The following is a 15,168-nucleotide window of genomic DNA, read 5'->3' as shown; positions in this document are numbered from 1 at the left end:
GACCATTCTTCCTTCCTTCCTTCCTTACTCCCGTCCTTCCTTCTCCCTGTCTGTCTATCCTTCCTTCCACTGTTTATCTGTTTGTTCTATCCTCCTTTCTTCTTCCTTCCTCTCTTCTCTTCCCTTCTGTTTATCCTTCCTTCCTTCCTCCCTTCTTTCCACTGTTCATCTCTCTGTTCCTTGCTCCTTCTTGATCCTTCCTCCCTTCATCTTTCTTCCTTCTTTACTCCCAGCCTTCCTTCTGCCTCTCTCTCTCCTCTCTTTGCTCCTCCCTCTGTCCCTCTCTCTCCAACTCCTCTCTCTCTCTGGGAGTTTTCCTCACCACCATCACCACAGGCTTGATCATTGGGGATAAATTAAGGATAAAATTAGCTGATGTTTAAAGTCTTTAATTCTCTGTAAAGCTGCTTTGTGATGATGTCTGTTGTTAAAAGCGCAATACAAATAAACTGCCCTGACTTGATCGGCCAGTCAGGAACCTCGAAACTGACAGTACGGTCGAAACACTCAGCGTGAGCTCCGGGGTCAGGAACCAGGCCACACAGTGCATGTGTTCATCATGTAAATGTGGTGCACGCTCAGTATGAAGTCAGACGTGTGTGTGTGTGTACGGTAGTAGCAGCACTAGTAGATTTATGAGTAAATGTCTGCACATTATATTTAACCTTTTGATTTACACAGATGTGTGTGTATGTTTCAGTGTCTGGTCACTAAAGTGGGAACTCCACATGTGCTGAGCATGTATGACCTGTGTGTGTTGTGTGTGTGTGTGTGTGTACTACATTTAAATATTTCTGTATAAACTGAAGATCTCACTGCTATATAAACAATTATTTAAATCTCTCTCTGTCCGTCTCTCTCTCTGTCTCCCCCCCATCTATTAATGTTAATAGTTAGGCTAATCTCTCTGTCCGTCTCTGTCTGTCTGCTCTCTCTGTCTGTCTGTCTCTGTGTGTGTCTCTCTCCCTCCCCCATCTATTAATGCTAATAGCTAGGCTAATCTCTCTGTCTGTCTCTCTCTGTCTGTCTGCTCTGTGTGTGTGTGTGTGTGTCTCTCTCCCTCCCTCCCTCCCTCCCTCCCTCTCTCTCTGTCTCCCCCCCATCTATTAATGTTAATAGTTAGGCTAATCTCTCTGTCCGTCTCTGTCTGTCTGCTCTCTCTGTCTGTCTGTCTCTGTGTGTGTCTCTCCCCCATCTATTAATGCTAATAGCTAGGCTAATCTCTCTGTCTGTCTCTCTCTGTCTGTCTGCTCTCTCTGTGTGTGTGTGTGTGTGTGTGTGTCTCTCTCTCTCCCTCCCTCCCTCTCTTTCTCTCCATCTCTTTCTCCCCCCATCTATTAATGTTAATAGCTAGGCTAATCTCTCTGTCTGTCTGCTCTCTCTGTCTGTGTCTCTCTCCCTCCCTCTCTTTCTCTCCTCCATCTATTAATGTTAATAGCTAGGCTAATCTCTGTCTGTCTGTGTGTGTGCGCCTCTCTCTCTCTCTCTCTCTCTCTCTCTCTCTCTCCATCTCTTTCTCCCCCCATCTATTAATGTTAATAGCTAGGCTAATCTCTCTGTCCATCTCTTTCTTTCTCTCTCCCTCTCTCTCTGTCGGAGTGGATGCTGGGAGTGAGTGGGCAGAGCGTTGTGAGTGAATGGAGTGTTTGAGTGCAGCCGCTGTGCTGTGTTCTAACTTTTCTTTATTTCTCTCGCTATATATAAATATTTACTTATATTTGTTTTGTGTTTGCTTTTGCTTGGTGTTTGTTTAGGTTTAGTGAAGTGTGTAGTTTGTTTTGTGTTTGTTTAGGTGTAGTGTGTTGTTTGTTTTGTGTTTACCTGGGCGTCTGCTCCTAAGCCGGGAGCATGTCTGCCTCAGGTAGAGGGAAGTTTGATTCCCTCACGCAGGGGCGTAGCACCAAATTCTGGGCCCTATGCACAAGCAGTGGCCATGGGGCCTCCCAAAAAAAGCTCAGCAGTTAACAATGCTGAAAGTATCTAACAACAAGGGCGTACTACCAGTCCAGTCAGTTATGTAGCCACACATTAATCTAACAACTCTTAAATGAATAAAAAACCCTAATCACACAATACTTCACTGAATCTTTGTTTTATTTGCAGAAATGATTAAAAGTCGTAACAGTAAATGCCACCAAAGGTCACCAAACACCTATGACATTGAGACTAAATTAGGCTATTAGCCTAATTATGTTATGGCCCAGTAATAAATATTAATTTAATTTTCGATTAGTATACTATTGCAATGCAGAGAAAAAAAGGCATCATGTTATTTCTCATTTTGTGCTGTGCAGTTTTTAGCACTGACCATCGCGGTGGTATTGAAGCATTTATAACCACGGGTGTTCATTTAATGTAGGCTATTTGCTTTCACACTTGGGCTCACCTTTCTTGGGAAAGAAGTTTGTGAGCAGTTGCTTTCCCTCATTTCTTTTCTTGTCTCTTTCCTGCCTCTCTTTTCGTTTCTGAAAACCGGATTTTGTTTTCTTGTGCATCAGCTTCCATAGCACAGATAACCTACAATGCGCATGCGCTGCTTCAGCAGAATGAACGCTACGTTAAATGCGCCGAGTTAAAAAAGCCCGGTGAAAGCGGACTAAACCATTTCGTGCAAAGGGTGGGGGGGCCTGTCCCCGGACACTGTATGTAGGCTAGGACACACAATTCAATCCATTAATCAAACGATTTATTTACCCAAAACATTACATTTACATTAGTTAGCATATATTGTGATCTTTAAATGGTACTGACATTTAAAGGAAAATAAAATTACAGACTCCTCAAGGGCCCTCCCCCCACTTGGGGCCCTGGTAACTCAGTCCCCCTTCCCCCCCCACTACGACGCCCCTGCCCTCATGCGGCGGCACGCGATTAAGATTGCGTCCACCGCCAGTGTGGAAGTTTGCACTTTAGCCGTAGGTGAAATTGTTGGGCATGATAAAATTTTGTCTGCGTCTCGTATGAACCAGGCAATTGTTCTGTTTCTGGAGACGGTAGAATTGGCAGATTTAATGGTTGAGCAAGGGGTGGTGATTGACGGTGTTTTCACTTCGGTGCTACCGTTGTCTACCCCTTCTAAGAAAGTGATCCTTTCAAATGTACCACCTTTCATTTCGGATGACATTTTAACACAGTCACTAGCCCGCTATGGTAAACTGGTCTCTCCGATCAGGAAGATTGCCATAGCGAGCAAATCTCCTTTACTGAAACATGTGGTGTCATTTAGGCGTTATGTTTATATGGTACTACATGACTCTGATTTGGATTTGACATTGAGCATACAGGTTGAAGGTTTTAATTATGTTATTTATGCCACAAGTCACATGATGAGGTGTTTTGGTTGTGGGTTAATTGGCCATTTGGCACGAGCTTGTCCCAAAAAGCGCCAAAACAGCTCTGCAAATGGGGATAAGGCAAACGAGCAAAACGAGAATGGGGATAAGGCAAAAGAGCAGAATGCGAATGGGGATAAGGCAAAAGAGCAGAATGAGAATGGGGATAAGGCAAAAGAGCAGAATGAGAATGGGGATAAGGCAAACGAGCAAAAGGAGAATGTTGGGGAAGAACACCCCGCGAGTAAGCAGAAGGCACCTGCTATTGAAAGGGCTGGTGCGAATGAGGCTCTGCCTCCTGAACAAGAGCCTTCCAGAGTTGAAGAAGCCGGTGTTAGACCGTCTGATCAGGATGGTTGTTTAGGAAAGGTGGGAGATGAAAAAGATGAACCTGAAGTTGGACCTTCGGTGGACATCACTGATAGTTCGCAGAGTAGTGTGGTTTCAGCCAGTAACTTAGATGAAATGCTTAATGTTCTCACTGGTGATGGGGTTCAAAACATGGAAACGGATGTAAATCCGTTTAAAGTCCCTAAAGGTAGAAAGAGGACAAGGGACTGACCTAGTCCTGGGGCACAGACCAAAAAGAGAGAGCCGTTGATTGACCTCAACTCTACTGATGCCGAGAGTGAGAGTGAATCCGAATGCAGCTTGACCTGCAGTCTACGGCAAAGCGGCTTCTCTAGTCGCGAGTATACGGTAGAAGACATAAAGAGTTTTTTGTTACGGACTAAAAATGCGAGAAATGTGAAAGTTGACGAATATTTTCCAGACATTGATCAATTTATGGCAAAAACTAAATCATACATGGCTGAAGGGAAATTCATAGATAAGGAGGGTTACCGTCTGAATAAGTTCCTCACAAAGCTAAGAGCTTTGTTAAACACTGATATGAGTCAGTAAATCTACGACGCGGTTTTGTTCTTAAAATGATGTTGATATATTTTTTCTTTTATTTCCTATTCATGGGGGAATTTAAGATTGCATCGTTAAATTTAAATGGAGCAAGAGATGGTATGAAGAGGGCTTTGCTCTTTGAAATAATTAAAGAAAAAAACATTGATGTGTTTTTTGCACAAGAAACACATAACGACATTAATAATAGTGCTGATTGGGCAAAGGAATTTGGGGGTTTGTCAATTTTAAGTCACAACACTTCAGTCAGTGGTGGTGTGGCTATTGTTTTTTCACAGACCTGTATTCCTTCCTTGTATCAGGTTGATGAATTTATTAAAGGTAGACTCCTAAGAGTCAGAGCACAATTTGAGAACCACTTTTTTGTCTTTATTTGTGTCTATGCGCCAACAGACAGGCATGAGAGAATGAATTTTTTAAGCATCTTAGATAGTGTTTTAAAGGATTGTGATCCTGGAGAGTTTTTACTTCTTGGTGGGGATTTTAATTGTACAGAACTAAGTATAGATAGGAACCATATGGAGCCTCATATGCCTTCCCGTAAGAGGCTCATTGAGTTAATTAATACCTATGATCTGTCTGATGTATGGAGAAATTTTCACATGGATCAAAAACAATATACATGGGTTCATGCTAATGATAATATGCTTTCTCTGGCAAGACTAGACCGATTTTATAGTTTTAAACACCAGCTTGGTTTTTTTAAAACATGTTTTATCTTACCTGTGGGTTTTTCTGATCACAGTATGGTGCTTTGCACTTTTTATGTAAATGCAACCAGACACAAAAGTGCATACTGGCATTTTAACACTAGTTTACTACATGATGTTCTTTTTAAGGATGTTTTTAAGTTTTTTGGAGGGATTTTGGAACCACAAAATCCACTTTTCAGTCTTTGCAACAATGGTGGGATTTTGGCAAGGCTCAAATAAAACAATTGTGTCAGCAATATACTTCACATGTGACAAGAGACATAGCTCGGCGTATGAAAACCTTGGAAAATGAAATAATGGAACTCCAAAGGTTAGCTGGAGTCACTAGAGATTGTTTATATATGGAAAATTTAAAAAGAAAGAAGAATCTTTTAACTGACTTGCTGGGCATTAAAGCACAAGGAGCTCTGGTCAGGTCTCGATTCCAGAGTGCAGAATTAATGGATGCACCTTCTAAATTCTTTTTTAATCTGGAAAAGAAAAATGGCCAGAAAAGGCTTATACATGGTCTTGTTTCTGGAAATGGAAATCTCTTGACCAACCATTATGATATTCGGAGAGCAGTTGAGTTCTTTCAGGATTTGTATAGGAGTGAAATCTCCTATGAGCAGGCTCCAGACAGTCCCTTTCTCACGAATCTACCCAAGGTTTCTGGGCAGGCAAATCAGGATCTGGGAAGGGTGATTACCCTGGTTGAGTTGGACAAAGCCCTCCAGAGCATGGAGTGTGGCAAAGCACCGGGTATTGATGGTTTGCCGGTTGAGTTTTACAAGTCCTTTTGGCCAGAAATAGGTGCAGACCTACTGGCTGTGTTGAGGGACAGCTTGGCCAAGGGGCGATTGCCACTCAGTTGTCGAAGAGCAATCCTGACATTGCTGCCTAAGAAGGGGGATCTGAAGGACATAAGGTCCTGGAGACCTGTATCTATCCTCTGTGTAGAATATCGGCTACTCTCAAAAGTTCTCGCAAACAGGCTCAGGGAAGTGTTGAGAGACGTAATTGAACCTGATCAGACCTATTGTGTGCCAGGCAGGCTCATTTATGATAACATTGGTTTTATTAGAGATATTTTAGAAATTGGAAAACTTCTAAATTTGGACTTTGGCCTGGTCTCAGTCGATCAGGAAAAGGCTTTTGACAGAATTGAGCATAATTATTTATGGAGTGTTTTAACTGCTTTTGGTTTTAACCTTGATTTTATAAAGAAAATTAGAGCTCTGTACTGTGACTGTGAAAGTATTTTACAGTTTTTCTCCATTGGTTTGGCTCATTTCTTGAAACTGAGATGACATTCTCAAAACAACATGGACAAATCCCCAAACTAACTTGCAGTTTCTCACAACAGAATGGCATTTATCTTTGCTTTCATCAATATTTCAAATGCTTTGTACATGTCTCAAGCATTTAGTACATCCATGCAAATGGCTATGTACAAGTATCCTACAGTTAACACAATCAGCCTACATTTAGTACATTTTTCAAATGAATGTATCTTGCTGATCTATCCCAATTGGTTGGTTCTCAGTGTAATGGTCATTGTCCTCAAAACATGTCAGCACATTTTCATCGTATAAGTCATCATATGCAGAATAGTCTGCTCAATTGTCAAAATAGTGTTAGGAAATTGGAATAGAATACAGTACATATTTTGTAAGATGTCATAGTAAATTTAGGATAATCATGTTAGTAGGTAATAGGTGAAATCAGTTTCTGACTAACGAAGGAGGAGTGTCCCACTTTGCAGGTGACCAATCCATCTGTTTGTTGAGTTACCTGACAGGTGTTATCTATGTTTTGGAGTGCTGGCATTGCTGTATATATACAGCTTGGCCTGGTGCTAGTACTTTTTCCTATGTCAACATGGAGAGAGAGCAAGTGCATCAACCAGGGCAATCTCCACTTGGAGGAAGGGGAAGAGGAAGAGAAGGAAGAGGAAGAGGAGGTGGAGGATTGAGGGTGCGTGGAGGTAGAGGAGAGGGAAGAGGAGGAGGAGTGAGGGTTCGTGGTGGTGGAATAGGAGGAAATAGAGTTCGCAGACATCATGTTGTCCCAGATGAAATTCGGGCCACCATTATTGATCATGTCATCAACCATCGCCTCACAATGGCAGAGGCAGGGCGCAGAGTGCAGCCTAACGTGCCACGCTCCACAGTTTCCTCCATCATTCAAACCTTTCGGCGGGAAAACAGGTATGCACTCAGGCAATGACAACTGTTTGACTGTGTGCGTGCGTGCGTGCATGCATGTGTGTTTAGACCCAGGCCGAAAATCTTACCTCGATGTGAAGTCACAGAGGTTCACTACTGTAGAATGTTCACTACTGTAGAATGACAAAGGAAATACTGTTGTAAATTGGACAAAATACAGCAAGAATTCGCAATAGAATGGCAGTGCAATTGTAAGTACAGTAGCCTACAAATACAGTAAAGTGGTGTGTAATGCAGTCATTACTGTACAGTGATTGATAATCTGTAACAAACACATAAGGCAAGGACAACAAATAGTTATGTTGTCTATGTGCAGGATTGGCCGACAACCTCATGCGGGTGGAAGAAGAAAACTTCTAACCGATCGCCAAGAACAGGAGATCTGTAACATGGTGATAGCAAATAATGCCATAACACTGACACAGATCCGGGATGCAGTCCTCCAAAACAATGGCGTCTTCCAAAACATCAACTCCATCAGCATATCAACAATAGACCGGGTTCTGAAGAAGAACCTAATCACCATGAAACAGATATACAGAGTACCATTTGATAGGAACACTGCCAGAGTAAAAGAGCTGCGGTACCAGTATGTGCAGGTAAGTCAATTATTCATTGTCTATCATTTTGTAACCTATAAGTAGCCAACACTGCAGAGGTTCCAATTTCTGAGGGTTTCAGTATCCTCCTCTTTACCTTTGGATTCCAGCTTTACAATATATGACCACAGCATTTTGCTGAACTGTAACAGAACACTGTCAACAGTATGTCTCTGTTCTCTTTGTATCAAAAACTACCCCGGAAAATCTGCATAAGTCTGCACTCTAGGATTGGAACCACAGTGGGTTATATTGACTTTGTGAAGAACATATTGTGTAGCATTGCTGTGACCATATGACCCATCTACATGATTGATTTTTTTTTACTCTCTCTCTTTTCCAGAGAATCCTGGCACTGGAGGGGAGTGAAACACCACACATCCTAGTGTTTGTTGATGAGGCAGGCTTCAACCTGGCCAAGGGCCACAGGCGTGGCCGAAACATCATTGGCCAGCGGGCCACAGTGGATGTCCCAGGCCAGCGGGGGGGAAATATAACCATGTGCGCGGCTATTTCAGAAAATGGTGTGGCCACCCACACTGCAAGCTTGGGCCCATATAACACAGAGAAACTCCTCCGTTTCCTGGATCAACTATATGTATATTTGGTCCCAGAAAATGAGAGGGGTCTTGAAGGGCCCCACCTACCCCAGTTTGTCATTGTATGGGACAATGTTAATTTCCACCGTGGTCCACGCATCCGGGCATGGTTCAACATGCATCCAAGAATGCATAATGTCTTGTTACCACCATATTCTCCATTCCTGAATCCTATCGAGGAGTTTTTTCTCTGCTTGGAGATGGAGAGTATATGAACACCATGCCGAAAACCAGAGGTCTCTCCTCAATGCTATGGATGCTGCCTGTGAGGATATAACAGGTGATCAGTGTAGAGGATGGCTCAGGCATTCACGACGCTTCTTCCCACGCTGCATCTCAAGAGAAAACATCAGATGTGATGTTGATGAGAATCTGTGGCCGAACAGAGCACAGAGAATGGATGGCCAGGAAGATGAGGATGGTGACCAGGCGAGAGAGGGGAGTGACCGCGACTAAACAAAATGTCTTCATTTGTGACTCTTTATTTACAGTATTCATTTTTTGTTTGTTTTTGTGGGTTTTTGTATTTTGTGTACACAGTATACACAGAGTATACATTTTCCTTTTTATTGTTCCCTACCTACAGTAATGTGTACAATTTACGTTAGCTGAGAATGAAAATGAAAATTCCTCGGCAGAATGAGTGCAGCATGTGTGTGTGGTGTGAAAACTGTATTCCTATAGTTAGACATATGCCATGACAAAGCGTCTAAGCATTTTGACTCGCAGTACTTACACAATACCAAAGGGACAATGCATTTTGGAGGCACTGACTAGTTATATGAGAAGGGAATGTAGTTTTGACAGATGGGTAAACTGTTTTGGGAGCTGTACAAACATTGCCAGGTGATCCATGTAGTTGTGCTGTACCATCCAAGTTATTTTGACAGAAGAACTGAATGAATGAAAATGTGCCAAAGCAATTGAGAAGGATTTATGCCATTTTTATGGTACTGACTATTTAGATGGGAAAGGGATTTCATTTTGAAGCATGGATGAGTAGTTTTGGGAGACAAATGACATTTTGCTGGTTATCTGAAGTGTTGTGCAGAACTGTAAGTCTGTTTGGCCAAATTGCCTTATAGTTATGAGAATGTCATCTCAGTTTCAAGAAATGAGCCAAACCAATGGAGAAAAACTGTAAAAATTAATGGGGACTTGCTCCTTTTAAAGTTTTAAGGGGAATTAGACAAGGATGTCCCCTTTCTGGCATGTTGTATTCTTTGGCCATTGAGCCTCTTTTAATTCAGTTGAGAGCCAAACTGCAGGGTGTAACTCTTCCTGATTGTGTTTGTTCTTTTAAGTTATCAGCTTACGCTGATGATGTGGCCATTCTGGTTGGAAACCAAAGGGATGTAGACAGTATGGTTGAAGTTTTCGATGATTTTAACATTTTATCTTCTGCCAGATTTAACTGGGCGAAGAGTGTGGCTTTGTTGGCTGGTAAGTGGTCTCATGGTGCACCATGCCTCCCAGGAGGCTTAACATGGTCCAGGGATGGTTTTAAATATCTGGGGGTTTTCCTGGGTGATGAAAGTTTTAAACAAAAACATTTTGAGGGAACTATTGAAAAGATTAAGGGCCGTCTCAGTAGGTGGAATTTCTTGGTTAAGCAATTGTCCTATAGAGGGCGTGTTCTAATAGTAAATAACCTGGTGGCTTCATCCCTTTGGCATAGGCTTGCCTGTATAGACCCTCCTGCACAGTTTCTGTCCAAAGTACAATCAATATTAGTTGATTTTTTTGGGGGATGGTCTACACTGGGTTCAACAAGGTGTACTGTTTTTGCCTAAGGATGAAGGTGGACAAGGGCTGGTTCACCTGCAAAGTAGAACTGCAGCCTTCAGGCTCCAATTCATACAGAGACTGCTGGAGGGCACCGTAGACTCTAGCTGGAAAGTTGTGGCCTGTGCGATCCTGAGGACATTTAAGAGCCTGGGATTGGACAGAACCCTCTTTTGGATGAACCCTTCCATGATGGATTTAAATAAATTCCCTGTTTTTTACCGGAATACTTTTAAGGTTTGGAACTTTTTAAAGGTCTATAGACCACTTAATACAGATTCTCTGTTTTGGCTACTGAAGGAGCCACTTATATATGGCTCACTCCTGGACTTCACACAAGAGAAGCAGTTTACTTCCTTTTCTGAGATGTTTTTAAAGGCTGGGATCATCACTTTGAAGGATCTTTTGAATCTGGCAGGGCCAGGTTTTGAGAATCCTGAGGTAGTGGCTGAGCACCTGGGAATGAGATCCATTCGTGTAGCTGCAAGATTCCTTTTAGAACTACAGTCCCAGTTGACAGAAGGGAGTTTAATGTTGCTGGATCAGTACAAAAAGGATCTACTTAGTCCTAATGAGAGGGATCTAATACCATGTTTTACTGTATCTTCTGAAGTTTCAAATGCTTTTTTGAAAAATGATATCATGTTTCTGGGGTCACGTCGAGCATCTGGAAAATATTTTATAATCTTTGTGTGAAATTTTTGAATAGTAAGTGCCTTGAAGCTAGAGTGGATACACCATGGCGCGCTGTTCTACAAGTAGAACAGCAAGTCAAACCACACTGGAGAGCACTTTACAAGTCCCCATTAAATAAAAGGGTTGGGGATTTGCAATGGAGAGTTTTACATGGCACAGTTGCTGTCAATTCTTTTATTTGTGTTTTAAATCCTGAAGTGAGTCATGATTGCCCTTTTTGCACACAAAGAGAAACTGTTTTTCATGCTTTTATGCATTGTACACACTTAGAGTCTTTATTTTCAATTTTAAAAAGATTGTTTGGTCTTTTTAATGAACAGTTTTCAATGGAAATTTTTATTCTTGGTTTTAAATACACAAGGAAGCAGAGGAATAAGTGTCAACTGCTGAATTTTATCATTGGGCAGGCCAAAATGTCTATTTATGTCAGCAGGAGAAACAAGGTAGAACACAATTCAGGGTTTGACCTTGTAGGGGAGAGCGGGGTAAGATGAGCCACTTTTTACATTTTTCATCATAACTACATGTTAAAGCCATTTTTGCTTCCAGTCTACACACCATACCAAATTTCAAAGTGTACTGTTACTATCTGAGCAAAAAATAATTGATAAGCTCTTATGGTTAGAGTGATATTACCTCTTGAAAAAAAATGTCAAGTGGCTCAACTTACCCCATGCACAGGGTAAGATGAGCCACTGTGTGGGGTAAATTGAGCCAACACAAAACATGTTAGGTTAACAAAATAAACAACTTTTATTATTAGAAATGCAATCAATGAATCAAGTCAAGTCAATCAAGTGGGGGATAGGGCCGTTGCATAGAGAAGGGGAGATGAAGAGAGAGGTGATAGAACGAGATGGGATAGGGAGGGATAGATAGATGGATAGAGAGAGAGAGATGCGTAGATCATGCACATCATGCACACCTGTAATAACAGAGGGCATTATTTTATTTATTAAAAACCTTTTAAACATATTATTTATATTAACATGTTATTTATTTGTTTGTTTATTTGTTGCTGTTGTTGTTGTCATATATGACCAGTAAATGTGAAAACTTAAGTGTCATCCATATTGGGTAAGCTCAGCCACCAATGGGGTAAGTTGAGCCAGTGGCTCAACTTGCCCCACATCTAATGGCTCATCTTACCCCGTGGCCACCATTTTGTAGAAAAATGCTAATAAAGGGGATTAGGCTAATCAAAATTATTTTTATTAGCATTCATATCATAGCTTAGAAAGCCACTAACTTAACCCTAATGTGTCTAAATATTATTCTACTTTTGTCTTCTCTAAATCATCTTCACTGTGGACAAACATGGAATTGACTTAGAAAGCACAAAAACACATTTTTATAAATATCTCCCTCACCTAGTTTGACATGTGGTGCTCCTCTCCACAAGTGTAAGTAAATGGTCCCGCCCCCCTTTGAATGTGGTCACATGGTCACATTTGTTTACTGTTTCTTAGAAACAGGGGGTGGCTCATCTTACCCCCTGGCTCATCTTACCCCGCTCTCCCCTACTGGTTTTTGCTACTTTGGTGAAATCGAGAATTTTAATTGATTTTCGTTTTTATAAAGAAATGGGAGATGTTGAAACCTTTGAAGACTTATGGTGTCAGAATAATGCTTTGTGTGCAGTCTCAGATGATATTGTGAATTTTAAAAATGTTTTACATGTCAATTGATATGGTTTGTTCAAACTTCTGTGTGCTTTTTATTTATTTAATTTCATTTATTCATGCAAACTCACTCAGAGGTGTTTCACTTTTAATGTAATCTAAAAATATCACAATGATATTTTTGTATGTCTTTTAAAGTTCTTTTGTAATAAATGATATTTTGAAAATTCAAATTCTCTTTCTCTCTGTCTCTCTCTCTCTCCCCCCATCTATTAATGTTAATAGCTAGGCTAATCTCTCTGTCATCACTTTTCACAGACAATCACTAAACACCTCCATGTGTGTGTTTTAGTTTTTCCATACACTTTGTCGCTACTGTTGAGTCTATTTTCCCCAATAAACAGCTTACAACAGAGTGTAAACTTAAATCGCCCCTGAGCCGCTGGTCACTTCAGCTGCTAATGATTAAAAACCGCAAAGCTGTAAACGTGTGTTAAAGATAAATATGTAATTATCATCATTAGAACCACTATTTAAGCTGCTTAAACTGTTTATGGTTAGCATTTAGCACACATTAGCACGGTGATTCAGGCCTTTATTATTCTGAATTAATTATTTATTATTTGTTTAAGATTCAGGAGTCCACTGCACTCTCTTTATCCTTCCCGAACAAAAGCTGACATCGAGAGAAGAAAAGTGAAGAACAAAACTCAAGGTACTGAGTGTTAACGGTGTTGTTTAACTGCACTGCGCTGTGGGATCGTGCACTCTGCCTTCAGTGCTTTCTCCAACATCTCCACGACATGCGCTGGATTTATTTTTGTTGTTGTTTTTAGGCGCTTACAGTGACACCTGACCGTGATATGGAGCCCCTAAAGGGACGTGTATGAGAAACGACCCGAGAGATGCCTGAACTCCGTAAATATGATGAAGTGTTTCTGACAGGAGAATCACCATACAGAGGGATAGACTAAAGAACACAAACTGTACCAGAGCACATCATAAATCAACTAACACACCACGTGCACAGTGATTTATTTTTATTTTTTGGGGGGGAGATATCCCAGTTGGGGCGCTGCATAGTTATTCAATTTTATTTGTACAGCAGTTTTAACAACAGACATTGTAACAAAGCAGCTTTACAGAAATATATAAATCTCTGATATAAATTTTAAAGATATGTAGACATTTATCCCTAATGAGCAAACCTGATGCGATGAAGAAACCTTGAGAGGAACCAAACTCAAAAGGGAACCCACCCTCATCTGAGTGAGAACAGATAGTGTGAGAGTGGGGGACTGACAGCATCCATACATCCCAGTTTACCAAAACACTCTATGCCTGAGGATCCTCCAGATCTACACCTTTACCTCATAAAATTAACAAAAGGCTTGACTAAACAGATATGTTTTCAGCCGAGACTTAAACGCTGAAACCGTCTGAGTCCCGAACACTACTTGGAAGGCTGTTCCATAACCGTGGGGCTTTGTAAGAAAAGGCTCCGCCCCCTGATGTAGCCTTCACTATACCAGGTACCAGCAGATAGCCTGCACCTTTTGATCTAAGTAGGCGTGGCGGGTCATAGAGGACCAGAAGTTCACTCAGGTACTGTGGTGCGAGACCATTCAGTGCTTTAAAGGTCAATAGTAGTATTTTATAATCAATACGAAATTTGATTGGGAGCCAATGCAGTGTGGATAAGACAGGCGTGATGTGATCATATTTTCTAGTTCTAGTAAGGACTCTTGCTGCTGCATTTTGAACTAACTGGAGCTTGTTTATGCACTTATTGGAACATCCAGACAGTAAGGCATTACAATAATCCAACCTGGAGGTAACGAAAGCATGGACTAGTTTTTCTGCGTCATGTAGTGACATTAAATTTCTTATCTTAGCAATATTTCTGAGATGAAAGAAAGCTATCCGGGTGATGTTATCAATGTGAGTTTCGAATGAAAGACTGGGGTCAATAATCACTCCGAGGTCTTTTACTGCTGCATGTGAAGAAACAGAAAGGCCATCCAGAGTTACTGTGTAATCAGAAAACTTACTTCTAGCTGCATGTGGTCCGAGTACAAGTACTTCATTCTTGTCAGAGTTAAACAGAAGGAAATTAATAAGCATCCAGTGTCTAATGTCCTTCACACATTCCTCAATTCTATTAAGCTGGTGTCTCTCATCAGGTTTTGCAGAAACATACAACTGTGTGTCATCAGCATAACAGTGGAAACTAATACCACGCTTACGAATAATATCACCCAGAGGGAACATATATAAAGAAAAAAGCAGTGGACCCAAGACAGAACCTTGTGGAACACCAAACTTTACCTCAGTATGTCTAGAAAAAACACCATTTACATCAACATACTGATAGCCAGAGCCGGCCCGTGGCATAGGCAATATAGGCAAATGCTAAGGGCGCTGCGTCCATCCAGGGGCGCAGAAATGAGGGGAGAAAAATTATGACTTCCACTATTCTGAAAACGAGTCAGCATTATAATGTCTTAGCCTAATTTAATTGTACAGCAAAGCATGTAGTCAGGGTGCAATTTGTCAAAAAAAGCGGGGTGGGGTGTGGTGGTGGTTGTTAATCATGAAACAATAAGCGCTCAACAGTGGTTCGCCCTGTCTATAGTGTGTCTTCGGGCGTGCAAGTGCGCATCCGCGGCTATTCTCTGTTTTGGCCATGTAATAGCCTAA

The 15,168-nt window shown here is 41.3% G+C and overlaps 1 protein-coding gene across 1 annotated transcript; it reads left to right on the top strand.

The window, feature by feature from the left end:
• Window positions 1-6,904: 6,904 nt before the first annotated feature.
• LOC132870787 (uncharacterized) lies at window positions 6,905-8,580 on the top strand. Its single transcript, XM_060904658.1, has 3 exons — window positions 6,905-7,149; window positions 7,484-7,766; window positions 8,110-8,580. Exons 1-3 carry the CDS (start codon window positions 7,064-7,066, stop codon window positions 8,578-8,580), a joined length of 840 nt encoding a protein of 279 aa, XP_060760641.1. The 5' UTR covers window positions 6,905-7,063.
• Window positions 8,581-15,168: the final 6,588 nt, after the last annotated feature.

This window comes from Neoarius graeffei, chromosome 2, assembly GCF_027579695.1.
Source record: "Neoarius graeffei isolate fNeoGra1 chromosome 2, fNeoGra1.pri, whole genome shotgun sequence".
In the NCBI taxonomy this organism is placed as follows: domain Eukaryota; kingdom Metazoa; phylum Chordata; class Actinopteri; order Siluriformes; family Ariidae; genus Neoarius; species Neoarius graeffei.
The sequence above is the reverse complement of the archived record's forward strand: the minus strand, read 5'-3'. Positions and strand labels throughout refer to the sequence as shown.

Coding starts and splice junctions, on each gene's coding strand:
- LOC132870787 (XM_060904658.1), top strand. CDS start 7,064: ATGGCAGAGGCAGGGCGCAGAGTGCAGCCTAACGTGCCACGCTCCACA. Junction 7,150..7,483: donor ACCTTTCGGCGGGAAAACAG/GTATGCACTCAG, acceptor GTCTATGTGCAG/GATTGGCCGACAACCTCATG. Junction 7,767..8,109: donor TGCGGTACCAGTATGTGCAG/GTAAGTCAATTA, acceptor TCTCTTTTCCAG/AGAATCCTGGCACTGGAGGG.